This window comes from Pezoporus flaviventris, unplaced genomic scaffold, assembly GCF_033815535.1.
Source record: "Pezoporus flaviventris isolate CSIRO_AGI_PZ_B2104156 unplaced genomic scaffold, CSIRO_AGI_Pfla_v1 ptg000007l, whole genome shotgun sequence".
Lineage (NCBI taxonomy): Eukaryota > Metazoa > Chordata > Aves > Psittaciformes > Psittacidae > Pezoporus > Pezoporus flaviventris.
The window spans coordinates 46,513,962-46,541,176 of record NW_026892555.1 but is presented as its reverse complement, the minus strand read 5'-3'; the positions used below and the strand labels follow the sequence as shown (position 1 = coordinate 46,541,176).

Sequence of the window (27,215 nt, the reverse complement as noted above, 5' to 3'; positions counted from 1 at the left end):
GCAAGTTCAGCCGCGCTCCTGAGCATAACGCGACACGGGGATCCTTACCCTCGCTGGCGCTCCCGTTCTCAGAGGCAGCGCAGAACACCTGCAGCCCCGCTCTGCCGCAGGGAGGCGGCCGACTGCAGGCACAGCGCCCGGCTTTACCTTCCCGAACTACTAAACCCTACGCCGCGGGCGCAGGCTGGGACAGCAGCCGGGACCCGCAACGAGGGGCGGGGGGGACAGCTGCTCCCTCCCGTCTCCCTGTGAGGAGACCCTCCCTGTCCCGCAGGCCGCCGCCGGGACTCCCGTGGTGCCGCCGCATTGACCAGAGCCGGGCTCCGCCACCGCGTGGCTCGGTAAACACCACAGGAGCGCGGGCTCCGAGGAGCGCCGGGGCCGGGCCGGGCCGAGCGCCGCCGCAGTAGGTCGCGCTTGGCGGCGTGGGCCCGCCCTTTGCCCGTCCTCCCACCGCCCTCTCCCGCCCGCCCGGCCTCCTTCCCTCCCTCCCGCCGCCGGCAGGGGAGGCCGGGCCGGCCGGGCCCACGTGCGCGGCGCCCGGAGCCGGTAGAGCGCGGTCACCATGTGTTTCCCCGAGCGAGCCGGCGGCCGGGGCAGCGCCTGAGCGTCCTCTGCCCGCGATGCTGCGGGGCTACGCAACGCGGCCGTCCCCCGTCCCGTCGCCTCCTCCTCCTCCATGAGCACCTCGGCGGCGGCCCCCGTCAGGCTGATGCCCGGCGGGCACCCGGAGCAGGCGGCCACCGCCGCGCCGCCCCCCGCACTTCCCGGCACCCCTGCCGCCGACAGCCTCGCCGCCAAGGTACCCGGCGGCCCGGCGCCCTCCGCCGCCCCTCAGCCGCCGCGCCTGGCGGCTAGCACCGGCGGCCCCCCGGCGGTACGGGTGGTCTCCACCGGGGGCCCACGGCCAGTGGCACCCAGGGGTCCGCACGCCACCACTCTCCAGTTACCGGCCAACTTCCAGCTGTCCCCAGGTGAGTGAGCCCGTGTCGCGGCTGAGCGGGCATGTCGCTGCCTGGGAGCGGGTCGGGAGGATGGACGGACGGCCACCATACCCTTGGTGCTAGGGACGAGCCGTAGCGAAAGACGGACGAACGGGCTGACGAGGCAGTCCCCGCTGCGGGAGGGAGCTTTCCGGGGCTGCCCCGAAAGTTTGGGGCGAGTTGCTGTTCTGCACCGAACTTGTGGGAATTAGGGTGTTCGCCTGGCCTTCAGGGCACAGGAGGCGGGAATGGGTGAAGCACTGGGGATGCTTGTGTGGAAGGATGGATCTGGAAGTCTCTGGATTAGGGCAACTTTTTTACTTTGCTGTATAGCACGAGGAGCAGGAGGACTAAGCAAAAAAAAACAGCGGCCAAGTTGCCTTAATTTGTGACTTAGAAAAGACTAGATCGAGGCTTTCGTGGAACTCGGGTGAACGAGTGACGCCGAGAAGTGGGAGCGTGTGTTAAGAGACTGACTGCAAAGTAACTCCTGCTCCCACTGTGAGTCACACGGCTCTTAGGCCCCCTCTAAGCAAGCTGTCCTGTTAGAATCGTTCTCACTGTTAACAGTCAGGCCGATGTGAAGTGTTACTGGAGCAGCAGCAAAGAAAATACTAATGTAGGAATCATGTAGTGCTGATAAAGATGGCTTGATAAGGGCTCCTACCTGGCACTGTCTCGCAAGAGGAAGAAGGTACTGTCCATTCTAAACTTCCCCGTCAGGCTGTATTTAAATGCCCCCCCTTTTTTTTTTTCCCTTACAAAACCCCCCCAAAAAAGTGAGTTTGTTTCCACTGGTCTTGTTCTCAGTGTATTGAGACCCAAGATGTAATGTAATCACTTGATTGCCATTTGTTGCTATAATTATTTCTTGCCAGGATGGTGCCTTTGTTGGAGCAATCTGTTGCAATTACTTTCAGGTAGGATTTTGCCTGAAAGGATGACTGGTTTTACATTTCATTCCTGTGCTGCTGGTGCATATTTGCATTTTTGTTTTCGTTTTTTCTTTTATTCTTTATGTTCTTCCCCCTCCCTCCCCATCTTTATCAAAGACCTGCAGCTCTCAAGGAAATATATAATGCTAATGTAATTAGAAAAATAAATGTTTTTAATCAGTAAGTTTCACTGTAGATTTCCCAGCACTCACATGATGATGCTATAATGTCTGAGTAGTCAGCAGTCAAGGATGAGGCTAAATCCTTGCCAACTTTCCTCTGAAATGAATCGTGATGGAAATATATTAATTCTTTTGTAGTAGGTCTCCCCAGATGTTCATTGTTTCTATCTAATAGTTCATTTTCTGGAATGTATTGGCATTCAGTTAAACATCATTCCATGGGGGTGAATGCTAATGCAAGTTGCTTGTAATTTGGGAACTACAAATTAGCAAAACTTTTGCTTTCTGTAGTAGCTTGGGGCTGATTGCATCAAGGAATGCTGCTGTCATCTGATTTGCATCGTGGCAATAGGCAAGCATAACAAAAGTAGCGTTACCCCTTGGTTGCATCAGCTTATTTTCCTTTCTCCTGGGACAAGAAGCAAAGTGATCAGACTTTGTATTGGAAGTTCAGAGGTGCTGGTAGTGTGCAGCCTTGTCAATGTAGCTGTACGGAGTTTGCTGCTCCAGAAGGAGCACAGAAGTTGTCATATCTCAAATGGATCAGTGTTTCCGGGAAACCTATCTAAATAATTGTCCTAAGAACAATGTGAAAGTGCATTCTGGCTATAACAAGCATTAGGATTCCACCTCTGTCTTCTATGTGGATTCAATATGTAATGAATAATCAAATCATTCAGGAATTTAAATGCAAGATGAATAGCATTAAATATACAAGCGGTAGTCTCCTTAAAAAAGGAAGTGGAATAAACCAACGAACTTTTAGGCTTGGAAAGTTTTTGTTTCAAATAAACGGCAAAATCTCTAGCCAAGCAGTATAAAATAGAAAAGGGGTAATGCACTTGGCTTTAAAATCATGGCACTGAACCTGGGGCACCTGCTAAGAAAAATGCGTATGGAAAGCATCCTCCCCCTGAGTTTCAAAGGGAGGTACTTGAACTAGCTTGTTTGGAGGAAGGCTGGACAGCACTGCCCTTACTGGTCATCCTGAAGTACTCATGAACGGTTTGTGGCCTGGAGTTTACATTGCCCCTGTGCTTCTACAGGACTGCAGTCTGGGAAGGGAAGGGCATCAAGGAGACTGTATTTGTGCTTGGAGGACAGCGAGTCATGGATTTAGGCTGTTCTTTCTCTTCCATCTCTACCTCCCCCTCTCTCTTGTCCAGAATAAAGCCAGGAGGGAGGGATGGGAAGGACAGATGACTGGGTATGACTTTTCACTTCTCTGAGCACAGATTGTCCCTCTGCCCAGTACCACTTTACCCAGTTGTGCAGGAAAGATCATTGAGCCTCCCAAGTTCTGCGCATCTCGCAGGACCCAGGCTTGCTCATGAGTAGCAAAGGTTTTTTGTCACTGTCCTGGGTTCAGCTTTAAGTTATTTTTTTCTCCTTCCTAGTAGCTGGTGCAGTGCTGTGTAGAGGAGATGCTGCCTTTGAACATCAAGCCCATCACCTTCCAATGGTGCCGGTTTTCAGCTGAGTAGCCAAATGCTTAGACCAGCTAATCCTCCTTCACGCTGAGGGTATCTCCTGTACCAGCAGTCAGGAGGTGTTAAGTCCAGCCTTATGTCTGCCCACCACCAGGGGTTTTAGCACTCAGCAGAACTCCAGCAGGGGACCGTATCCTCATATACAGGGACAAATTGTGCTTTGAAGGTTTGGTTGTGGTATTTTCATCTGGCATGCTGTCAGCTCATAGACTGAATGGTTGGGCTGTATCTTCCTAAATGGAGGGCATTTGTATGATGTACTGAAGGAACCCTTTCTCAGTTGCCCTTTCTGTTGACAAGAACATGACAATAGCATTTCAGAGGGCTTGTAACAGTATGTGGTGCTGGCAGTGAGCAGAGTGGCATGGTGAGTGCAGTACTGCCTCAGTCCTGAGTTCTGCTCTTTGTGTGGTCTGTGCTGATGCTTGCAAAACTGTGAATATCTTGTGTCATGGACCATCTGCTTAACAAATTGGGTCTTCGGTTAACTTGAGCTTAATGTTGGGAGCAAAAATGGTTTGGTTGTGCTGTAAACAGGAAGAAATAGTTAAAGGCTTAGGAAAGGGAAGGAGTGGCAAGTTTTCGATGGGCCATGACAAATGTCTTTATCTCACCTTGGTGTCTTTGGGCCCTGCACCACTTTGGAGACATGGAAGGTAGAGCAAGAGCATAAAAACACACAGAGAATGTTGTTCCTTGATTTCTTCTTTACTTTTCTTGACTTAGCTTTTTGTCACTTCTCTGTTCTTGCAGCTTTCATTCTGGCCCTGGCCCTGGAATGTCCAGGCAGGCATTCAGAGGCCAATTAGCAAATCTATCTGCTTCTCTTGTGGAGGGATAAAGCAACAAAGGGCTCGACTGAATGCTAGGGATCCACCATTGTTTACCTTAGGATCTGCTTACAGCAGGAAGCTCTTCAAAAAGAGCTTACCTGATCCTGCTGCTGCTACTGTCAGGGCTATGACAGCAGCTGCCAGCGTTCTTCACTGTAGCATCAGCTGCCTCTGCTGTGTGTATTTCTGTTTTATGCTTTCTGTTATTGCTAACACCAGTGGGCCTGAGGAAGTGTGGGGTCAGCAAAGAGAAGTTGCCCTGCGTCTGCCTTCATTTGCACTAGTAAGCTGGTGCAAGACACGGCTGTTGTAGTTTCTTCGGCACCTGACTTGGAGGGGGATGGCAACAGGTACAGGTCCTTGGTTTCTGTGTGCAGCTCGGTTATCTTTGGATGTTTTCGCCTTGTCCCTGGCAGGTTTTCCACTGCCTACAGCTTATCAAGGCTGATAGTGGGTAACTGCTCAGGAGGCAGAACCGCTGCTTATGGCAGGGGGCAGGCAGTCGGCATGCGGACACCTGCAGGTGGGAGGGAGAGGACTGATGTGGGTATCCCAAAGCTGCGGGGGGGGAGGGGGGGTACAGTGCCTGATCTCATCAGGTTTCTCTTAATTGGATATAGAAAGGTTGGTGAACATCTGGATGCTGCTGCCTTCTGCTCTTGAAGTTGGCCTAGTACCTCTCAAGTGCAGTACTCCTCCTCCTCCTCTTCGTGTTGTAGTTATGTCTTGGTTGTAAAACCACACAAGGAATTCGTTATTTTCATATTCCCACTTTGGAATAGGAGAAATGCTGATTTTAAAATACTGCTTAATTTGTATTATGTTTGAGTAAGTAGGAGGAGGCTATCTAAAGATTTCTTGTTTCAGCATGCCAGAAAAAAAGACCCTAGAAAATCCTTCAAGGTCTGCAGTTTCTGGATGTTAATAATATCATGAAGTCTGAACATAATACTTGTTCTGTAGGATGACCAGTAGGAGCTAAATAATACATGGTTGCAACCTTTTATATCCCAATAGCATCTGTTTAGCAGGTTTATACAGATAGATAGATTCTTTGCAAACTTTTCACATTAGGCAACACCAGTCAACTTTATTTACTTATTTCTGAGGAGGGATCAGCAAAGCTTCGTCAGGCTTGAGGAACTAAGTTAAACTTAAAAGTAAGTAAATGTCTTCTGCTGTAAGAAAGCAGAAATTTCAGCTGCCCTGTGGGACTTGATTTTGCTTTCAGGACTGAATGTGTCTAGCAAACCATGCCTTCTTATCATTAAATGCATAGTCCTGTGGGAATTAAGATTTAAATCTTGGCAGAAGTTATAAAGCCAGCTTCTAGATTTACGATTTTCACAAGACCCAGATGCGTTCTGAATAGTGAAGCGCTGAAATAAGGTGCTTAGCAAAATTAATGTTAAATCCTGTTCAGATTTTGCAATCAATTGGAATGTATTGCAAAAGTTTCCAGCTACAGATTGGTGAATAGTAAACTTTTTTAGTCCTTAGAAGGGAGAGAATGTGAGCCTGAGTTCTGTGGCTTTTGCAATATTTAAAGGACCCCTCAGCTTGTAGAAGTAAAAATGGCATCATCTACATACAAGTGACAGCTGGAAGAAGTACTAATTGTATTTCATCATTCTTTTCCCAGAGATGCTGATAAAGTAGGTAAGCTCATGAGTTGTCATGTTGAGTAGTTTTCAGTGCCAGATACTTTTTAAAGTTGTCTTAGAGAACCAACTATTTGTCATGCCATGTGGTAGAAATCTGTGCTGTGTTTAGTGGGTAGGATTCGATTTTACAGTTGTATATGTGAGTGTTGCTTAAAGTTGCAAAGCTTCTGATGACTATCAAAGATGAGTAATAAGTACGGCCTGAACCACTTAGACAAAAACCCAAAAGCAAATACTTCTTTCCTTAATTCTTTTTGCTTGAAGCCAACTTCTATGAAAGCTAACTTCTCTGAAAACTATGATGACTTCAGAAGAAAAATGTATATAATTGCAAAGTGGAAGAGATCACAGTAGATGTTTTTAAGTGGTTTGCTATTCAAATTATCAGGATTAAGATGTGTTCTGCCATCTGGGTCACCTTTTGAACAAAGTCCACTAACTGATCTTTTGCACCAGCATATTGATAGTCTCTGATCACAACTGAAGCAAGATAAAAACGGCAGCAGATGGAATATCCTTGATGCTGATGAGAAAATCTAGGGTCTGTTAAGGCTGGAGATCTCAGTCATCTTACTGGGGTGATTTGGTGAACTAAGAATGGTCAGATGTAATGATGGTACTTGGTTTTCATAGCTTGTGTTTGCAGACCTCTTCTAAGTGCATGATTCCAGTTTGGTGGAGGCAGAGGAGATTGCTTTGTTAGTACTGGCTGCTCCTAGGAGTTGCCTGGGAAATCAAAGTTCCTTGCTCCAGGTCCAGCTGACTGCTCGGTGGTGTCTTACTTGGCAGTCTGCTTGGGGCAACTGATGGTGTGTGCTGGAGGGGGTAAGTCTATTCAGACCACCTTCATATATGTGGCTTGCATACTAGCCACTTGATAAATATCACACTATTTTTATGATAGTTTCCACAGTATAAGTGTAGGCAGAAGCTAATGCTTCCATGAAGGTTTTGCGGTCTTCTGCAAGAATTTTTGTTTGCTCCATCCCACTTAGAGCTGGGTGGTAATCAGTGTTAAAATTCAGTGTTAAACACTTGTTTGGCCTCTCCGAAATAAGTGAAAATCCATCCAAAGTGAGGTGAGTACGTATTTCTAGAGGAAATTAAGTGAAATTTAGCCTTCTGCTAGTCCTCATGTGAACACCAAGGAAACAAGTGTTCCATTGCAAAATTAATCTCTATTGAGTTGATTCTCTTCTTATTTAAAGGAGACAGAGATTTAAAGGGGACTGATGTGGTCCTTTATTAGAACTCTAACAAGACAGCTGTTACGTTTTTAGCATCTGTTGGTTCAAAATCAAGTTTTATCCTACAACACTCTGTAAATTTCAGTTTTCTCTGTAGCAGCTCAGTTTTCTAGAAATGTTAAGTGCAAGATGTTAGCATACTTTCTGGTCCTTACGGATATGGCTGCAATGTGCCAAGGATCTAACTTGCTGTTTAAAGAATTTGACTCCAGAGAATACTAGGAGTACACAGGAAACTAGAAGAGGTTGTAGTGTATAGATTCAGTGCCTTTTCCAGTGCACTAAGAATTGTCTTGAAAGTAAGGAAGTGTCACTTTGACTCTTTTGAGGGACTGTTTCGCTTCTATCAGCTCTGCAAATATTTGAAGATCCTTCGTGAGGTAACTTGGGTCCCAGGGAACTTTTAAGTCGGAGCATCTTATCTGTAGACAATCCTGAAATTCTCTGATTACTGGGTAGGAAAGCAACCAAGTCTCAAGTAGCAAAGTTGCAAACCACAAAGATGAGGTGGGGAAACGCTGATGGGAAATGATCCCAATTGCTGAAAGACATGGCCCAAGGACAAGAGCTAGATGTTTTCACAGTATCAAGCAAGACTCTGCGTTGTGGAGCACATTGGACAGGAATCTCATGTGCCTACACACAATAAAACCAAAACCTCTTGGGATTTGAGTGTAATAAATATACTTTGAGTTCGAATAGAAACAGTAGTGCCATCTTGGAACTATGCCTAGAAAACATCTATGACCTGTCAGTTACTTACAGCCCCTTCAAGAATCAATGCAATGTCCAGATTTTCTTTAGATGGTTTGTATGGACATCTGTTGTTTGCTATAAATAAAAGGGACAGTTGTATTTTTGCACAAGAGTCCTACTGTAACTGTAAAATTGTGTGGATATAAATATATTCTCAAGTAATGAAGCTCAATTGTGTGTGCAGTCAAGGAGAGCTGAAACAGGGGCCTGTATTCTGTGAAAAGGCATCAGCATTATGGGGGCCCAATTGCTAGTCTGTTAAATAGATACTCAACTGGGCACCAAAATGCATTGGTGAACAGCTAGCCTTTAACAGCTTGGATAAAACTTAGTGGTGAAGCAGCATGTGAAACTTTACTTCAGACTTTTGCATTTTTAGCACTTAGTATCTAGTTCCTGGAGGAAGGGAGGGAGAGGAGACATTGTTTATGCTCTTCAGAAAGATGCATGGTGTCCATTATTCCAAACTATGTGAAACAATAGGTTATCAGACTCTGTTCCATCCTGCTTAGAAGAGATACCATCATTCCTTTCCTGGCTTCCTGTATTTGACAAGGCTGTGTCTGTACTGGATTTTTCAGAAGCTGGTGCCCAGAACCTTGCTAGAGAAAGGTTGGAGTTCCTGGAGACTTCCCTGGGGCTGTGTGCCCCTCAAGCTCTTAGTGCGACAGAGCTGTGGTGGTGGTTTGAATAGCTGCTCACAGGAACCCAGGCAATCTGGGGGACATTAATGCTAGTGAAACAGTGCTATCAACTGGACAGTGATGTCTGTGGTTAGGGCTAGTCCCTGGCTGGTGCAACCTTAAAAGTTTCAGTCAGAGTCTACAAGAATTTGCAATGTAGTGTTTATGCAGTTGGGAAAGATGCAATCAACTTCTTTAATGAACTTGTGGGAATAACATTGTATTGCATTTTACTTAGGTTGTCTATGTTCTGTTGTGGCATGAAAACATACTGGGATTATGCCTTTTGAACTTTTCTTCTGACCTGGAAATTAGTGAACTACATGTCTTGGGGAGAGCAAGGTGCCTTTCACTGGAACTCAGAATTGGGCATCTCATTTGTGAGACTACGATATCTACACGCTAGATAGTCAAAGACCTGTTAATACAAAAACTTCCCTAGAACAGAGGAAAAGAGCACAGAGGGTGATTTCTGAGATATGTCCATACTTTGTCTGAAAACATGCAGCCCAAACATGTTAGAGAGATTATGCAGGTAATGTAAAAGTTAAGTCACTTCAGTGTCAAACTTGCCTATTGTGTCTTTCGCAGTTATTTCATTAACGCATTCTGCCTCTTTAGCAGTCAGTCTACAATAAAACACCACCTTGATATGATCACTGCCTAAACACTCTGGGTCTCTAATAGTGTCCAGTCTGGGTCTGTCTTATTCAGCCCTGTACTGTGTTTTTGTAGCTTTAAATGATGTGTTCTGTGGGGCTCAATAAATGGGGTTGAAGAAGGAAAAATGCTTTTTTTTATTATTTTTTTTTTAAGAATGCCTTTAGTTGGGTTAAGAAACTTAAAAACCAATATTCCTTTCTACTTGCCATTTAGTTTCCTGCTAAAACATCCCCTTTAAAGCTTGGTCTTACTTTGTAACTGCCTTAAAAGCTATCCCTTTATTTTCAGTAGTTTATTGAAAGAATGAGATTTGTTTAGGAACAGAGGGCACTGAAACATTACTGTTGTAAAACATTTTTGCTGTTCACTTACCATTCTGGGACCTGAAAGTCTCATTTAGCCCTGTATTTGTAATTGGAGTTAAAGTGTTGGCTACATACCTGATGCAGGCACCCCTTGTTTTGAAATAAGCTAAATTTTATCCTTCTTTGAAAGTGGCTGTTGTAACTTGTGTTCTCTTAAAATGGGTTGTATCTAATGCAGTTAGTTCTTGCTTGTACTTTATTTTAGGAGCAAGAGGCTTATTTTTGTTTCCTCGTGTTGCTCCCCAGCCAGCAGTTCTGAAGGGCTGTTGTGTTGAGCAGTTTTGTTGGAAACCATGTAATCAAAGTCATGGCTTAACTCGACAACTCAGCTTCATGTGTAACATGTGGTCTATCTCCACTGGAGCACACCTGCTGTCTGGCTCATCTCAGGAGATTCCTTCTGGATGTTCCCCTTCAGAAACAGCCTCAGGCTTGTCTTATGTGGTGAAAGTTGTCCTTATGTGGGATGCTTGGTGTTCAGTGCTGATAGATGAAACCCTGAGCTTTGGTTGGCAGCACAGCTTACATTAACAATAGTGTGGTTTCCTTGACACCATTCCCTGAACTACAGTGAAGCCCGTGCACGTGGCCTTATGTTCAGTGACATAAACTGATCTCTGCCATGATCCCACAGCATCTTGTTCATGTCTCTGGTGAATTTTGGTTCTCTCTCTGTAGTTGTGATGAAGAGGTATCTGGAAGCTGCTGCTCCTTCTAACCTCTGTTTCTTGATTCCAGGTTGAATGCTAAACACAGCTACAGCTTAGAAAATTTGAAGTGTATTCTAACCAAGTTCTGAAAAAGCTGGATTTCCTTATTGGTGGTACTGGGACAACAAAAAACTCATAGTTGAGGTATCTCAGGTTTGAACAGCAAATAGAATTTTAATAGAAGGCCTCTGGTTTTCCTTGGCACACACTATTGGCATGCCTAGGAAGAGGCTATTGTAGGTTGTGGCTGCCTGAGCTTTGCAGGAATGATGCTGGGCACTCTTTCTGGAGGCATGGTTCCTGGAGCTCCTGTTCCAGGAGGTCAGGTCACTGGGGAGAAAGGGCATAGGTCTCAATGAGACCTCTTTAAGGTATGAAGCTATAGCATGGCTGCTCTTGAGTAGCTCTGGAGCAAGCTGAGCTGGGGTTTGGTTGTCAGTTCCTTCCCCTTCAGACTTGCTGAAGGAAAGTGTGCAGGGAACAAAGGGCTGAAATAGCTGATTTTAGTTTAACTGTCCTGTCTGGCAGTCAGGAGAAAAATAACTTTCCAAAGGATTTTTTTTCTTGGCAGGATAGGCAGAATATACCCAGAGGCAGAAGTCTCAATTCATTTTAAAAAGGGCTGTTTGTTAATCTGCGAGACACCAGAGTCCTCCAGCAAAACATGCAAGAACTCATCCCTGCTGGTAACCAGTCACTTTAGGTTTTCTGTTTGTGACTGGAAAATGGGAAGAGCCTTGTAGCCTTACTCTTACTATCAAAGTGCATAATTGATGAGAAAGTTTTTCCTGTTCTCTGAAAGAACTTTGGTAAAACCATCTTTCTTGGAAGTATTGCCTGAAAGAGGGCACCTTTGGCCAAAAATTGCTTTCTAGTGAATGTAACAGCTCTTGATAAGAAATATTATCTTCCCCCCCCCCCCCAAGTGAAGAATGTGGATTCTTGCACTTATCTTCATTTCTGGTAGCTGCATGGGTCTGTTTATGTGACCTTTTTATTGATAACCTCAAGGTTACCGTCACCTGTTGTTCCCTGTTTCAAAGTTGTGCAGATGTATGTGGTGTATAAGACTTCAGACATTGAGTTTGAATACCATGGATCCTTTTCTTCTGGCAGAATACACTTCCCGTGTCTCCTCTTCGAGTCTGCACTACTGACTTCAGTGTCGGGTTGTTGCTTTTGTTTCAAGGCAGAAAGGGTGTATCAAAAGATTGGCAGTATTTTTAAGTCATGAAAGTATACATAAATTATGGCAACCAGAAGTAAAAAAAATAAATGCCGTTCTCAACAGCTTTCAAACTGTTTCAGACAATCCATGTGCCAGTTTACTGTCACTTCATGACAGTAGGTTGTAACTGTCCAGAATCGTGTTTCATGCTTGAAGTAATGTCTTGTGGCTCTTCACTGTACAAATCTGTAGCTATGACAGCCATTTCAAATTTGTTTTCAGCTTTATTCGTGCTAGCATCAGGAATTTACAGTATTAAGCCTACAAAAGCCAGTTAGTAGATTACTATGATGCTGGGTTTGTTGATTTTGTGAGTTGTATTTTTGCTAGCTGTCAGAAGAGCTGCTGACATGAAAAGGCTACCAGCATATTAAAAATTTTGCCTGTCATGGTTAAGCCGAACCCAGGACACTGCCAAATGGAACAGATATAGGGAAATAACGTTTGTTCCAAGTGGAACAGGTTCTTACCATAACTTACATGGAAGTAGACAGGTATCATCTCAGTCATATATTCCAATCAAGGCTATAACCACTGGAGTGGCCTTAGGTAACTTCTATGGATGCTTGCACCAAGAACAAGCCTAAAGTTACTTTACAGTGTTCTGGTGAAGTATGGATGTCCTTACATTGACTAATCCTGTTACTAGGAGGAAAGTTGATTTATATTTCAGGGCACAGTGCTGTTGGTGATGTTCAAATGTAAGGGACTGCTGGGACTTGTTAATAGTTTAGTGGTTGTTTTTCGTTTACTTTTGTTTTTTGAGATGTTCATGAATTTGCATGTGAACTGTACTGTATTTGTATAAGCTTGCTAGCTGTATTGCCCTTGAGCCAATTTTGTCAAGGAAATTCTCCCCCATTCAAGTGACTGAAGGATGGGATACTCTTCAGGCAGTCTCCATCTCTGCCAAATGTTACCTGAAACTTCTGAAGAGTTTCAACTAAGAGCAGGAAAAAAGCTCCAACCCTTATAACCGAGTTGACTGGCAATGATGCTGTTTCTGGTATGCAGTACAATTCAGATAAGTAGAAGTTGTGCTTTTGACAGCTTGGCTTAAAAAACAAATTTAATGAGTAGTGACAAAATAGCCAGCTATCTGAAAGCAAACCACTTAATGCATTCCAAATCTCTAAGGGAATTAAATGATAAACTTATATGTGCCCTCTCAAAGAGTAGAGCTAGCAATGACATTTTTAAGCAAGTTTAGGAAAGAAAAGCCTTAAACCTCCAGTAGCAACATTTTGCCATCCTGAATGTAGACCTACAGAGAAAAGCTATTGCTATCAAAATGTGTGGTAACGTCAGCTCTCTTCTCTTAGAATCTACATGAGCGTGTAATGTGAACAAGGAAAAAACTGCCCTTTTTCTGACTTATGATGAGTCAGATGCCACAAATCACTGAATAAGATGACATGAAAAGAGAATTAGAAATCTGATCTGTTTTCTGTGATTACAGTTATTCATTTATTAAATTAGAAGATCCATCTGTACCTGAATATAGTTATAGTCAAGACTTCAGTGGAGGAGGAGAAAGCTGAGTTGTCAGATGGAGTAACAGGATTTTTCTGCGTATGCAACTGTCTTGTGCATCTGCCCCATCTAGTAAAGGCTGCTTGAGAAAGGAAGGAATGTCTAGATGCTGCTCTTGCAGTCTCAGTTTCTGTGTGCCATGTAAATGGCAATATGTTGATGTTAGAGTTTTATACCATATTTTGTGTTGTCTTGCAATAATCCTCTTATGTTTTTAGATGTGGAGGATGAAAAGCTGTTTCTAAGCATGTGGTTATAGCTTGATCTTTTTTCTTTTTAAACAGAACCCAACTTGCAGAGCTTGTGGCTTTTCCTGTTGCATTCATTTAAACTTAGACAGAAGCAGTGTATTGTACACTGCTGGCAGTGTACAGACTGGCAGAAGTCTGTATTGTACAGAATGTTTTGACAGCTTCCCGACTAACCACGTGGTAAAAAGACTATTTCATTGATGCAGCCTTGTTTTACGCTAGGCAAGATCGTGCGTGTGCATGGGAGATCTGGTTTGTTTTTTATTTTTCAGATACTGGATAACTCATGAGAAAGTTTAATAAAGCCTTTAAGTGAGGTGTTAGAGGATGGTGGTTTTAGTGGTGGACTCTGCAGCAGCTGCTGTTGAAGGTAAAGGAGATGTGAGGCACCAGCAAAGGTAGGATGCAATGTAGCTGCTCCCTTGAAGGATCTGAAGCCCTTCAGACCAGGGATCCAGCTGGCATTTTGTGTTTTCGATCCTGATGAAACTCTGGATTTTCCACTAGCCCTTAGGGGAGGAGGAGGCTTGGGTAGCCGAATGGTTTCCAAACGCAGGGAACATGGGACTGTGTTGTGGCATCTGACTGATTCTCATTAAGGTGGTTTTCACTTGAAAGCTTTAGTAGAAATGTTCATTATTTATCTGTTTAACTGCTTATCATTATAGCTGATGGGGTATGAGAAAGGTGGTAAGAGTTGAATCATGATGGGCTGACACTGCTGTAGGTTTGAAAGGAAAACAAGGAAGGAAACAAGGCAGAAGTCTCTTTCCCCCCCCTTTTTTTTTTCTTTTTTCTCTTTCCTGTTGGAATCTCCCTATTTGGTTGTAAGCTGGTTTGATTAAAAACATTCATTTTAATGCTTCTGAACAGACCCTTAACAGAGGGACAGCTTCAAATATGGCCTTGGCTTTAACTGGACACCTCTGCTCTCTGACTGATGGGGATTGTCTTGATATAGGCAGGTGCACTGGTACTAATCAGGTTTCAGTTCCCATTGCAGGTTTTCTCTAAATCGTATCTTCACCAGCTATGTGCCTAGATGTTCAGAAAGTAAAAATGTGTAGAGGCAGCCAAGTATGATAGTGGTGATGAATTTTGCAGGTTGAAGAACAGCTTAAAGGAGTTGCTGTTAAAGTAATTGCCGAGTGTGTGGGGTTTGTCTGTCTTTTTAATGTCCAGGATATCTTTTTGACTCAAATGATGCACTTTGCATCTTGTATGCATATAGTGTTTTGATGTGGCTGTCTAGTTAAGTTTTTCTCTTGGCTTTAAGAATTGTTTTCTGTCATAAAATGCAGAGTAAAGCTGATGTATGCTTAGCTCTTACATATCTTGGCAGCTGTTCCTTGGAGTAAGAAAATAAATATTACATTACCTTATCAGTGTGGTCTAGTTATTTCTTCCACAGAAGCATAGGAAAGCCGTAATACTGCTTAATTTTTAACAGTCTGGATGTTTTTCTCCAACAGGAACAGTTCTTATCAGAAGCAGTAGTGGCCAGCTAATGCTAGTATCTCAACAAGCAATAGCACAAGCACAGAATCAGCCACAAAATAACACAAGTGTGAGACCATCTGTACCGACCACCACACCTGCAATCAGAATATGTGCTGTACAGGTAACTGCTCTTATAGCTTTAATTTGATGTAGCTGTATGTTATGTAGTTCCAACAGGGTTTGCAAAGAAGTTAGGGAGGGCTAAATAAGCATTTGAACACTTTCTGAGCAGCATGATGGTGTTTGGTTTTGCACATAAGCATCACCATGTACTTTGCTTTCTCAGTTTTAAAAAAATCCTGCTGGCCATTACATATGGTATAGTTCAAATTAAGGAGTGTCTCACTGATGATGATGACGATATAAAGGGTTTTAAGAAAAAAACTCACCACTTCCTCCCCTCCTGTCCCCCCCCCCAAAAAAAACCCAAACCACCACAACAAAAATAAACCCCACCCAACCCCAAATGAAAAAAACCCTGCTTGAATGGTTACTGTTAATAACTGCAGCCTTGCAGTCCTCTGGTTGGATGCTTCTGTAAGGCTAAGTGGAACTGAGGACCTTTTCCATGTCCCCAGGATGTGCCTCCTTCCCTGAGCTCTGATGGCTGTTTACTTTCACCTCTTTTAATGTGGTCAGCACGTAAAAGTGGGTACAAAAATGTGACTATCTGCATATTTCTTGCCAGTATGCTCATCCTTTAACTGTTTTATTCTGATTAGGCATTATGTCTAAATGCCTCTGCATCAGTTCTTGAGTATTAAACTGGTAGACAGACAGCTTCGTTGAAAGTAATTAAACTATATGGACTATGTGAGTGATGCCTATTGTTACTGTAGGAGTAGGTGTCCTGGTTTATATTGGACAAGAGCAGATATTAACTTCAATGTCAGTTTTGTCACTGATTTGTCTGACAGCTGTTCCCTTCACATGTATAATTATTTTTTTCTTAATTATTTTTGAGAACTCTGCTACCCAGTTACTAAAGAAAGTAGCAGCTACTTCTGTGAAAACAGTATCTCAGACAACAAATGCTGTGGCTTCTACTGTTCAGCCACTTGCTGTAATACAGGTAGGTGGCAATTTTTATAATGTGGTGGAATAAGAATAAGTGAGAGAACTGAAGAAGATACAGATGCATTCTTGTTATTTCTTACTCTAATCAGTTTTTCAGTAAGCTTGATAACTTCTGTCCTCACAATAAATTATTTCCTGAATGTCTTTTTTAAATGCATAATTTTATTATGCTTCTGCCAGTGTATGTCAGATCATTTCATCTCACTACAGTAAAAAACCACATGAACAATGGATAGAATAAATAGTTCAGAGAGCCATTTCCAGTGCTTTTGTACCCTGTGACAGAGCTCCTTCAAGCTGAAGCCTTTCTGGGAAATGGAGAATTCCTAATGCTCTCTGTTGGCATTCCCTGATTCCTTAGGGGAAAAAAAAGTATACCTAAGATGATGTTGGGTGGAAAATGAGCTGTCTGCACCATTCAAGCTGTTTTTCATATGTAGGGTTCTTTTTTTCCTCTTGTTAAAAACTGAAGGAAGGTCATAACTGAAGACCTCTGTTCTCCAATTGAGTTTGGTAGACAGATTCCACAAATATGACTGTGAATAGACAGTCTCATTTCCTAGGTTTTATTTCTGTTTTTCCAGAGAAAAATGTTGTAGGACTCTTTTGAAGAAGCTCTTGCTACCTGAAGGGTATGAGAATTTCAGATACAGTTCGTCCCCTGTTCTTGGGGACCAGAGTTCTGGATAAATATGTGTGATGAAAAGAAAACTACTTCTTTCTGCAGCTGAAGTTTTCTGTTCTTATCGTAATCTGGCAGTCAAATTGGGAAGAAGTCTGGCTTGTAAATACATTTTGTGAACACAAGCTTGACGAAGACAAGCCTGCAGCTGTTGACCAAGCACTCAGTAAATGAGCAGGGTCAGTCATTAAAAAAAAGCCTTGCTGGATGTATGCTCTCGACCTTGAGGGTATTTGAATTATTGGGGGATATGTTTCCTGACAGTGGTAACTAGCAGTCTGACTTAAAAATTCATCATCCTGCTGTTCTTCTTACCAGCAACTGAAAGTTACTCACAGCTCTGATCTTTTTTCTTCTCACTACAGGTGGATAATGCTGGGGCTAGAGGGGAAAACTTAGATGCCTCTTAATACATTTTCTATTTTGCTTAGAATGGAAACAACATATGCTTTGTGTCTAAGAACAGTAATGGATAACCCTTACCCGGTTTTATTTTGGAATACTAGCTTGCAAACCATGTGCTTGCGATCTGTGCATAGAGATCTTCAGGATATAAAAGCAAGTCATCAGGTATACTACCCTTGCACTGCGTAGAAGAGGCGAAGTTCATCCATCATCTAATGGGTGAATCTGCCTGCATCTTCACACTCTTGTGTGGATAAGCTTTGAGATTCATCAGGCTATTAACTTTTCCCTTTTTAACTTATATCTGCCTTTGACTTGGTTCTTCTATACTTTCTTAGTTGTGTTCTTCTGAGATATTTAAAGAGGTAGACATGGAGTAAGTAGAATAAGCTATACCTTTTTCTGTTGTAGAAACTGAAAGACTTCTAATGAGCCATGGGGCTGAATTTAAATAGCAGGAATGATGACTGTAGGAAAAATTAATAGCGCTGTTTTGTTTGGAGTGGCTTCCTTGGAGCCCCTCTGTTTTGCAGAGGATTGTAAAGCCCTCTGTACAACCTCCTTGTACAATAAAGAGTAAATAGGTGCAGTATGGAGATATACCACCATTACAGGGTCACTTCACTCCTCATGCTGGGATGGACAAGAGAAGAGTGATGGCAAGGGAATCTCTGCATAAGGTTGCAGGAACCTTAGTCTGGGGAAGGGAGAGCCTGGGGGTCTGATTTCCTTGGCAGTGATTCATTTATCAGTCCAAAAAGAATTTGCTGATGTTAATTGTGACAGATTTTTTGAGGTCACTAGGCGAGGAGTGTTGGTGCAGAAGCACGATGTCATCACAAAAAGTGGGAGACACCGGAGAGGAAATTATCCTTGGCTTGGTTGTGTATCTCCTCTGTGAAGTACTAATTGGAACACTACCATCTGCAAACCTCTTGTCTAGTTGCTGACTCCAGGATTATTCTCCTCATCTACAAAAACATTTCTGTTTTTTGACATTCCTCAATGTTTAAGCTCTGAGGTTAGACAAAATACCTGCACATTTTTATTTTTTACCTTCTTCCCAGATGGAGTAACTAAGCTGCAAAGTATCTAATTAGCATCACGCTGGGGCACTTTTATTTAGATGCAGAGCATTTCTTCTCTTGAAATGACTTCAAAATATGCAGGATTAATGCCATTTTTTGTGGTGACTATTTCTCTGTTGCTCAAAGTGAGAATGAGAGTTGTCAGTAGTGAAAAAGGCTAAGGGCAGATGACAGAAGTTAATTCCCATATACTCATCTTCCTGGGAAAAAGATCCAGCAGACTTCCTGTTGTTCCCTCCCTCAGTTGATAAAATGCCGTTCTGGTCTTGATGTGTAAACATGCTGGAATTTGCAAGAGATCAGCTCCTGCGAACCTCATGTTTTCGACTTCTAAATGCCCAGGGCATTGCAGCTTGGCAGATCTGTGCTCTGTCCCCTTCCGTCTTCCTCCCATCCATCTGTTTGTGGGATTCTCGTGCCCAGTTTTCCTCCCTGTGGTCTTAGAGCTGTTGAGCCTCATCCTTGGAAGAGGCAGTGGTGGCAAAGATCCTGCAGAGAGCTATTAAAGTGTTACCAACAGTGGGAGCCTAAGCTGGAATGCTTTCTGGTAGCTGCCTGCTTCTTTCATGTCAAGCTGGCAGCAGCGTGGGGAGGGGGGACACCCACCCAGGAAAAATATAATTTATAAATAAATCAATAAAGTGACAGTGTTGTGGTTTAGCTTTATATGTTTGTTTGTTAATTCTCCCTATCCTGAAAGACTTAAATGCCCTTTGATATTCTACATGATGTCTGTCCTGCTCTGCTTTTTGTTTTATCCATGGTAAGGGTGTTAAGCACTTATGTTACTGTCTTATCATTAATGCAATTAGCAAGTAATAATTTGTGACTGTTGCACTAAACTGGGGCATTTAAATGTGTTAAGAGTCAGTGAAAGCAATTGTGTTGTGCAGATCTCAACCTAGAGTTTCACCTACAAACCCAGACTTTTCCTTTCTCTTGAGAAGGTTGGAGGGAAAACAGCACCCAGCTTCAGGTTTCAAATGCTAACCTGAAACTCTTGCTTTTCTGTAAGCTGCAGGTTCAGTCTGGCTTTTTAGTGTTCAAGTTGAGAAATCAAAAGTAGTAGGTGTTGTAGAGGCAAAATCTTTTACTCATTGTATTCTGTTGTATCAGAAGAACTGTACTGGGGTTTTTGGGGTGTGGGTTGGTGTGATTTTTTTTTTTTTTAATTTTTTTTTATTTCTTTAAAATCTGAAGTAGAAACACTTCAGTTTAGTAGATTTTCTTCTGGAAAATACTACTTAGTCTGATTTGCAAAGGTGAGAGGCAATTTTGTTCTTGTTTTTTCCTAAACCTTTATTACTCCTGTTGCTGGAGCTTCTGAATCTGTTGGTAAATTCTAATGAGATTTTAAAAAGGGTTCCCTACATAACTGAATTTTGTGGGGATTTATGTCTGGGCAGAGGAGAGAGATCCAAATTGCTGGCTGCAAAGAAAAGCAGGAAGAACTGGTTAGGTGCATTTGCTCACCTGGCTGCTTTTGCTGGAACAATGCATCCTTCCAAAGTGGACATGATGCCTTTTGCCTACTGTGCATGTGGTAGGAAGAGTAAGGGATATTGCAATTAGGAGAGAAACTGTAGGGGAAGAGGGGAAGATAAATAATCACTAAAGATCTTATTTTTCTTCAGAGTATAATCACCTGGCTTAGCATTGTCCAAAATTCATTAGTCTTAGAATGCAGGAGCCTGGCAAAGTTAGTACATTGGTTTCTGCAATACAATTACTTTTCTCACTGCACTTGGAAGTTGCAGGCGATACTTCAGTCTGAGTGAGCCTTTGCCGTTTTTTCTCCCTGCTCTTAATTTAAAAACAAAATTATGGCTGTGGAGGTTCAGTCACTTCCTGTATTAAATAGAGCATCTCAAAGCACATAAATCAAAGCTTTAAAACAAAGATAAATGTTGTTTATTTATGTTTCAAATAGTAGTGTGGAGGGAGGGTGCTACCTTGTACACTAGCAGAATACAGTATGTTTGTCATGTTAGTCTTTGGTTGAAAAGTGTTAATTTTTCTTTCCAGACAGCAGCTGCAACAGCTACTGTTACTACAGTTACTGCTGTAAAGCCTTCGAGTACTGGAACACCTGTAAAACTTCCAGTTACAGGACCACCTGCACAAGCTATCTCCCAAAAGGCAGTCTCTGTGAAAGCAGAGGGCACAGCAGTAGCACAGACCAGTGCTTCTACAGTAAGGGGAAAAAAAAAATTTTAATTAACATTCTCTATATTCATCAGAGGTTGGAGTGCCAGTGCAACATCTTCTCTTTATTTCCACACTAGGAGATGCTAGAGAATGTGAAGAAATGCAAGAATTTTCTTGCTACATTAATAAAACTGGCATCTAGTGGACCTCAAGCCCCTGAGACAGGGCAGAATGTGAAGAATCTGGTGCAAAATCTACTGGTGAGACTGTTTATTTATTTGTTCATTGTTTTTAACAAAGTCTGAAAGTCAGCATCATTTGTGTTACTGGTTTTGACATTGACTTCATCATAGGTTTGTTCCTTGTCTTTTTTTATTTTCCTTTTATTTTTTTGTAAACAGCTGAAGAGTTGGACTTGCAGCTGAGTGCATCTGACCCTTTAAGCCTTACAGTATAACTCTTAATTTAACTGTGTTTAAAAACATGTTGTATTGCCCACCACTTCCTATTTCATTTTATGCTTGCAGGTAACTGACAGCAGAAAGAGTTGATAGCGTTAACACAGCTTCTGGGTCTAAGCTGCTTTTTTTTATTTTATCATGTTGATACAGTATTGAGTCCTCAATGGCAAAAGTACTACTGTGGAGGTTGTAGTGCAGTGCTAAGTCCATACTACTTATTTTATTATTATTACTTTTTTACATCCTACTTTATTCTAAGACAGAACTGATTTACATGTTGATAGTGAAGCTCCTGTGGAACAAGCATGATATTATCTATGTCTTCAGACAGTGAGATGGAGAAAATAACATGGTGGCTGCCAACCTGTCTCTCTCCTTGCAGGTGGCTTCCTTATGCTGTTTTGTGCTGCACCCCAGCGCAGCTGGGTTTTCTTGGTAACGATTTCTCCTGCCACTTCTTGTCTTGGCATTTGACCGCTGCTGCTGTTCTGTTGTTCCACCTTAGCAGAAGGCTGTGGGCTGGTGGAGGGGGTGCCTTTGCTAGTGGTACCAAAGGGCTTTTCAGACTAGAAAAGTATGGTATAGACAAGAAGTGTAATTCAGAGAGCAGATTGTTTGAAGACGCAGCCTTGCAAGAGTTTGAGTCCTTTGCCTTTGTGTCCCTGCTGGACTCCTTCTTCTGTAGGAAAATACTAGAATTGTTCCTTACTGTGCTTACAGTACTTTATTTTTAAGTACAGTTGTTACCAGACATTAATACATCGTTAACTGTGCACTTGTTTGCTTTTTGTAGTACTTTAAAATATGCTATTCTTCTGCCATTCAGTATGCTACATGATTTGAAGGTAAAATAAATAAATAAATGTTTTGTACATGTGAGGGAAATGGCAGCTGTGAAGTAAAATGGTCCTTAAGGCAACATCTTGTGAAGTGGGTGTCAAGAGCCTTGTATGCACTGAGATGTTGTATACCAAATCACTGCATCAGTGCAACCTTGGTGAACTGCATCTAAAGCTCAGTGAGACCTAACAGGCAGCAGATCAAATGACTAGATAAGAGAGCTGATGCAAGTTCTGTCTGTGACTATACAGTCCTTAAAACTCCTGCTCTGGTCATGTAGCTCCTGGGATGGTGGTTCTGAATGAGAATATGGCTGAAAGGAGCAATTTCTCTGTAGAGACAGAGATTGGTGCTGGGTTCCTCTTCCTTGTATGTCTGTACCTTCTCGGAGGACTTAATTTTCTTGGGGACTCTGTGGCAGGGTCTCACATGGGAGGGTGAGAAAGGGCAGCAGTGTCTGGGGCTAGCTATCACCTTAGCCCCATCATAGTGACACTGAAGTAATATAAGCAGAGGGTCTCAGAAGTCTGCTGCAGCTTCCTAACACTGCCGAGCCCTTGAGTCAGGTGTTTGTGCTGGGGGAAGAGTGGAAAGCATTAAGAAAGTAGACTCTACAGGCCAGAAGACTGTTTCTGTAGTGGTATGCAGGAGTGATGTTCTAATGTTCAATTTCTGCTGCTTTTGAAAAACAGTGTTAAGTGTTCTGCTTTATTATGCTAGGTATACATTAGACTAGAATTGTCTTACAAAACCTACTGAGTTGTCTTTTGACCCTGGTTTCTTTAAATTGATCTCTACTCGGATAAACTACCTCTAAAGAAAAAAGTACTCAAAGTAGATTTTAAATATCTCTGCGTAACAGCAAGGTACTCAAATGGATCAGTACTGCTTGTTTCTGTCAGTTCACTTCAGTGTGTTAACTGCTTATAATTGAAGAAAGTAATTTAATTTGGTAATAGTATATTTAAATTACAACATCATTCTATCTTAAAACATTTTGTTTAAAACTACAGGAGGAGAAAAGCAATTGAGTACTGAAATTGAACAATTCAATGATCATTTAAATTTTCATGAATTTTTGATACATCTGGGAGAAAAATATGGTAGATTCATAGTTATAACTTACCATCATAATTATACTTTCCTCTTAGGAAGCAAAAATTGAACCAGAAGAATTTACAAAAAAGCTATACATAGAGCTCAAGTCATCTCCACAACCATATTTAGTTCCTTTTCTCAAGGTAAGTGTCTGGATATGTAATATTTATTGAGGGGAGGGAGGAGGACAAGAAAAGAAAATCAAGAGAGAGCATTCTAATAGGTGTTTTCTCAGGTTACTTGAGGAAATGGTAGTTAACCTGGCCCTGTGTGACTATTACTCTTGGAAAGACAATTTTTTTGGTGACAGAAGAGTTCAGAGGAGTGATTTATGCTGTGTTCTTAAATTGGAGAGTAATTACCCTCTAAGTCATTATCAGAGACTAATGTTTTTAAACTGGTGCATCTCTAGTAGAGCAACTATACAAAGATGACCTCTTACTTTCTCGTCAAAACTAGCTATTCTGAGTTCTAATACACAAGACTGACAACAGTGGCTGTGTACAGTTTATGCAGCATTTAATCTCAAGAGTATCTACACAAAGCTATTCATATGCCTGCTAGTTTGTGTTTAACTGGAGGCAAAAGAATACACCACCGTTTCTCCAGAAAGGGTCTGACAGGGCTACTGCAGATTAGGAAAAGTAACCAAGGACAACTCTTACTTCCATTCAAGCAACTAATCATGTAAATTAAAAATTCTGTCTTAACGCTTCTAATCATATGGTAGAATGGTAGTAATAAAATAAAAATTTAACATGCTTATTGCACAGCAAGCATTAAATCCCAGTGGAAGCATGTAAAACTTGGCTACAATTATTTAATTGCAGTGTATGCACTATTCTTAGGCTTGATACATGTGTACTTTTCCTTGGCATTCCTTATAGGCATGACGGAGAATTGAGGAAGAATAGTTAAGTGGTGAAGCTGAGATAAAGGTTTTCTGGACCTTGTCCTCTTCTTTAGTATTTGACAGCACATATAACAACGCATGTGGTAATATTGTACTGCTTTAAATGGCTGGTGTTTGTCTGACACTCTAACAAAAATACTCATTCCATACTTGAACAATCTTGAAATGCTCTGCTAGCAAGTTTGCCGTGAGTCTTGGAGACTACAGTAATTTCTGCGAGGCTTGATGGAAAATTTTGGTCACTTACTTATTCTTTTAGAAGCACACAGCTTAGAGTATGGGCTTTCCTGCACCCAGTGTATCTCTGGCTTCAGAAGGACCAGGCTGTGAGTGTAGGGTCAGTGTGACTGGCAGTGGTTTCCTATGAGCTGTGTGGAGTCTTAGCAGAGCCCTACTGACTACCAGGGCAAGTTTGGCTTCAGAAGTAGCATAGCTGTTTCCTGCAGGGGCCCTGGCTATGAAAGCCACTGGACGTGGGCTGACTGTGCTTGCATGGGGCCAGCTTAGGCATTCCTGTGTTCCCAAAACAGTTCAGTTGAACCTCAGAAGCTTTGTGCAGACCCAGCTTGAATCTGGCACAGCTAGACCTTGTCTGGGGCTGGTGAGCCCTGTAGAGGAGTGGAGGGGTGGCTGCACTGCACTTGCAAATGCGTCCTTCCTTGGAGTCCCCCAAGGGGTTTTTAGCTCAGGCACAGCACTGTCCTCATGCACTTACAGAATTGCTCAACCTGAGCTAATGAGTCATCCCACAATGTGGAGAGCTGCTACACTTGGGACACAGACCTCTAAGCAGCTCAACAGGAGTTAAGTTGGGTTTATCAGCATGGATCAGACCCTGACCCATCACAGTAGAGCCACCGCGGCATGCTGCCAGGTACTGGCATCATCCAGGCTTTTCTGTTTTGGGCAGTATCTGTACCCCCTAATCCTTGACAAGATGCTCTCTCCCTGTTGTACACTTATGTTAACAAAGAAAGACTGGGATTTCAGATACATTTAAACATCATTGTGATCAAAGTTAGCTGACTTTGTAGTGTTACCCATCCTTTAAAACATCTTGCGCTCTGGTTGTTTTATGTGAAATACTTTAAGGTTGATGCACCTGAGTTGGGTCTGGTCTGTAGCTCTGAGCAGCTATAACAGGACTGAGTGCCAAATGGAAGCTGACTTCAGGAGCACTTCTCTAAAGCGCCACAAGGATCTGTGCTGGCCTTGTTGTGGGGGAAACACTTGCAGCTTGATTCTGGAAAGAAATGTGGTACGGCTTGTTGCCAATTTACTTTTAGCTAGTGAAGTGGAATTTTAGGGAGGACTCTCTAGAGTTGTCTTATCTTTGAGCTGCAGGATTTTGATGAAATTGGTGCACATTTTGTTTTGTCTGTTCCAGTAGGTGGAAAAGTACAGTGACTTTGGCTGTGAAGCCTGCTTGATTTTTCAAATCTCTGATGGATGCTTTTGGTAAACAAATTGCATCAGGAGCATGTGGAATGCTGAGCAGCCTTTTGAAAGAAAAGGAAGTGAATGTTAAACATAGGCATGCTGCAGAAGGTGCAGGCGTGCAAACAATTTGTTCACTTGTGTATTAGCGTGTGAGGCACATTCCTTTTGTATGAAGCCCAGAGCAACAGCACTATGCTGCAGACTCTGCTGCAAACTTCAAAACTGACAAAGGTATAAAAAAAAGGGGGGAGTTGTGAGAATATACAGGTGGTTGCAGAACTGATTTCATAGAATCATAGAATAGTTAGGGTTGGAAAGGACCTTAAGATCATCAAGTTCCAACCCCCCTGCCATGGGCAGGGACACCTCACACTAAACCGTATCACCCAAGGCCTCATCCAACCTGGTCTTAAGTGCTGCCAGGGATGGAGCATTCACAACCTCTCTGGGCAACCTATTCCAGTGCCTCACCACCCTAACAGGAAAGAACTTCCTCCTTATATCCAATTTAAACTTCCCCTGTTTAAGTTTTAACCCATTACACCTTGTCCTATCACTACAGTCCCTAATGAAGAGTCCCTCCCCAGCATCCCTATAGGCCCCCTGAGCCATAACAGGTTGTACATAGTCAAGGAGAAAAATCTTTAGAGGGCTTGAAGATTATTCTGTCCATAACCTTCTCAAACACAGCTGTAGTGAAAATGAAGAGTTGTCATATACCTTTACTGATGTTTGTTCTCCTGTTGCAAAGAACTGTCTGGCTTAAGTCGTGCTGCTGGAGCAATACAGACATTATTAAAGTGGTATCCCCCCCTAGTGTAGATACAGCTGTATTGGTATAGAAGTGCTCCCGTCTTCAGAGCTTGTTTCTGACTTTGATGGATAGTTTGTAGTTCTTTGTCAGATACACTTGGTGGAATAAACACAGCTGTTACAATATAGCAGGGTTTTTTGCAAAACAAATAAAAAAAAAAAAGGCAGTTAGAATGGCCTTACTATGACACATAAATTCCAAACTGAAAAATCTGAACAAGAGAACCAGGTTATGGGTGAGTTTCCTATAGATGGGGTTTGCTATGTGCAGTGAAGCCATTGTGACTGTTGACCTTTGTTCAGCCTGCGTTGGTGATTCTTGTGGTCTTCACTGAGCAGTAGCATCATCAAGTTAAGGGTCCCTGAATTCTAGCAAAACTTGTTTGAAGTAAGCAGTTCATTGTCTTTTGAGAAATTAAATTAGAATATGAGGATTTAGTTGCTAATGTATCAGTACTGTGGAAGGTTCTGTTAATATTACATCAACTGTTTTTTTGTTTTTTCTTCTAGAAAAGCATGTTTGCTTTACGGCAGCTAATGCCCAATGCTCAGAGCTTTATCCAGCAGTGTATGCAGCAGCCAGCTCCAACCCCAGAAGCTGTTTTGACTTGTATCTCTGCAGCACCAGCTACTTCGAGGGGGGTGGTAACCTCAGCTGTAGCAACAACTTCTCTTCCAGTTATAAAACCAGTATCTGCCTCTGTAACAGTCACAGCCTCTCCAGTTATAAAACCAGTCCTTGTCAGTGCATCAGCGACAGCATCTCTGCAGACCGTAAAGTCTGTTCCTTCCTCTGCAGTGGTGACAGCATCTCTTCGGCCTGCAGCTTCAGTCCTCACCACCACGACAGCAACATCAGGGCTGACTGCTATCCAAACTGTCAAGCCAGTCTTTACCTCTGTGGTACCAACGTCCACTCTCCAGTCTCCAAAGCCAGTGCTGGTCTCCACAGTGGCATCTTCAGCAACGTCCCCTCTCCAGCATCTGAAATCAGTCACTGGAACCCCAATCACTATCAAAATCTCACAGCCGAACTCTGTTGCTGCACAGTCAGTGGGTGCTCAGCAAGTGGTTAAAGTGAAACAGTTGGTAAGATGAGTTTCTCTGTGTCTCTGTAACCGGGCTTCTTCTACAATTTTGTAAAGAGGATACAAATTTTGGATCTTAGCTGGGCTTTTTTCCTAAACTTATGAAATCAGTCTGCCAAGAGCTAACCAGAAGCTAGTC

General features: G+C 42.7%; 1 protein-coding gene across 2 annotated transcripts in view; it reads left to right on the top strand.

The window, feature by feature from the left end:
• Positions 1–508: 508 nt before the first annotated feature.
• TAF4B (TATA-box binding protein associated factor 4b) overlaps positions 509–27,215 on the top strand; it is a 72,123-nt gene continuing 45,416 nt past the window's right edge. For both annotated transcript variants that reach the window (XM_061448622.1, XM_061448621.1), the window contains exons 1-7: positions 509–974; positions 14,996–15,144; positions 15,988–16,095; positions 20,301–20,468; positions 20,561–20,683; positions 22,876–22,965; positions 26,499–27,077. In XM_061448622.1, coding sequence (XP_061304606.1) covers positions 680–974; positions 14,996–15,144; positions 15,988–16,095; positions 20,301–20,468; positions 20,561–20,683; positions 22,876–22,965; positions 26,499–27,077 — 1,512 coding nt within the window. In that variant the 5' untranslated portion in view covers positions 509–679. The remainder of the gene's footprint in view (positions 975–14,995; positions 15,145–15,987; positions 16,096–20,300; positions 20,469–20,560; positions 20,684–22,875; positions 22,966–26,498; positions 27,078–27,215) is intronic.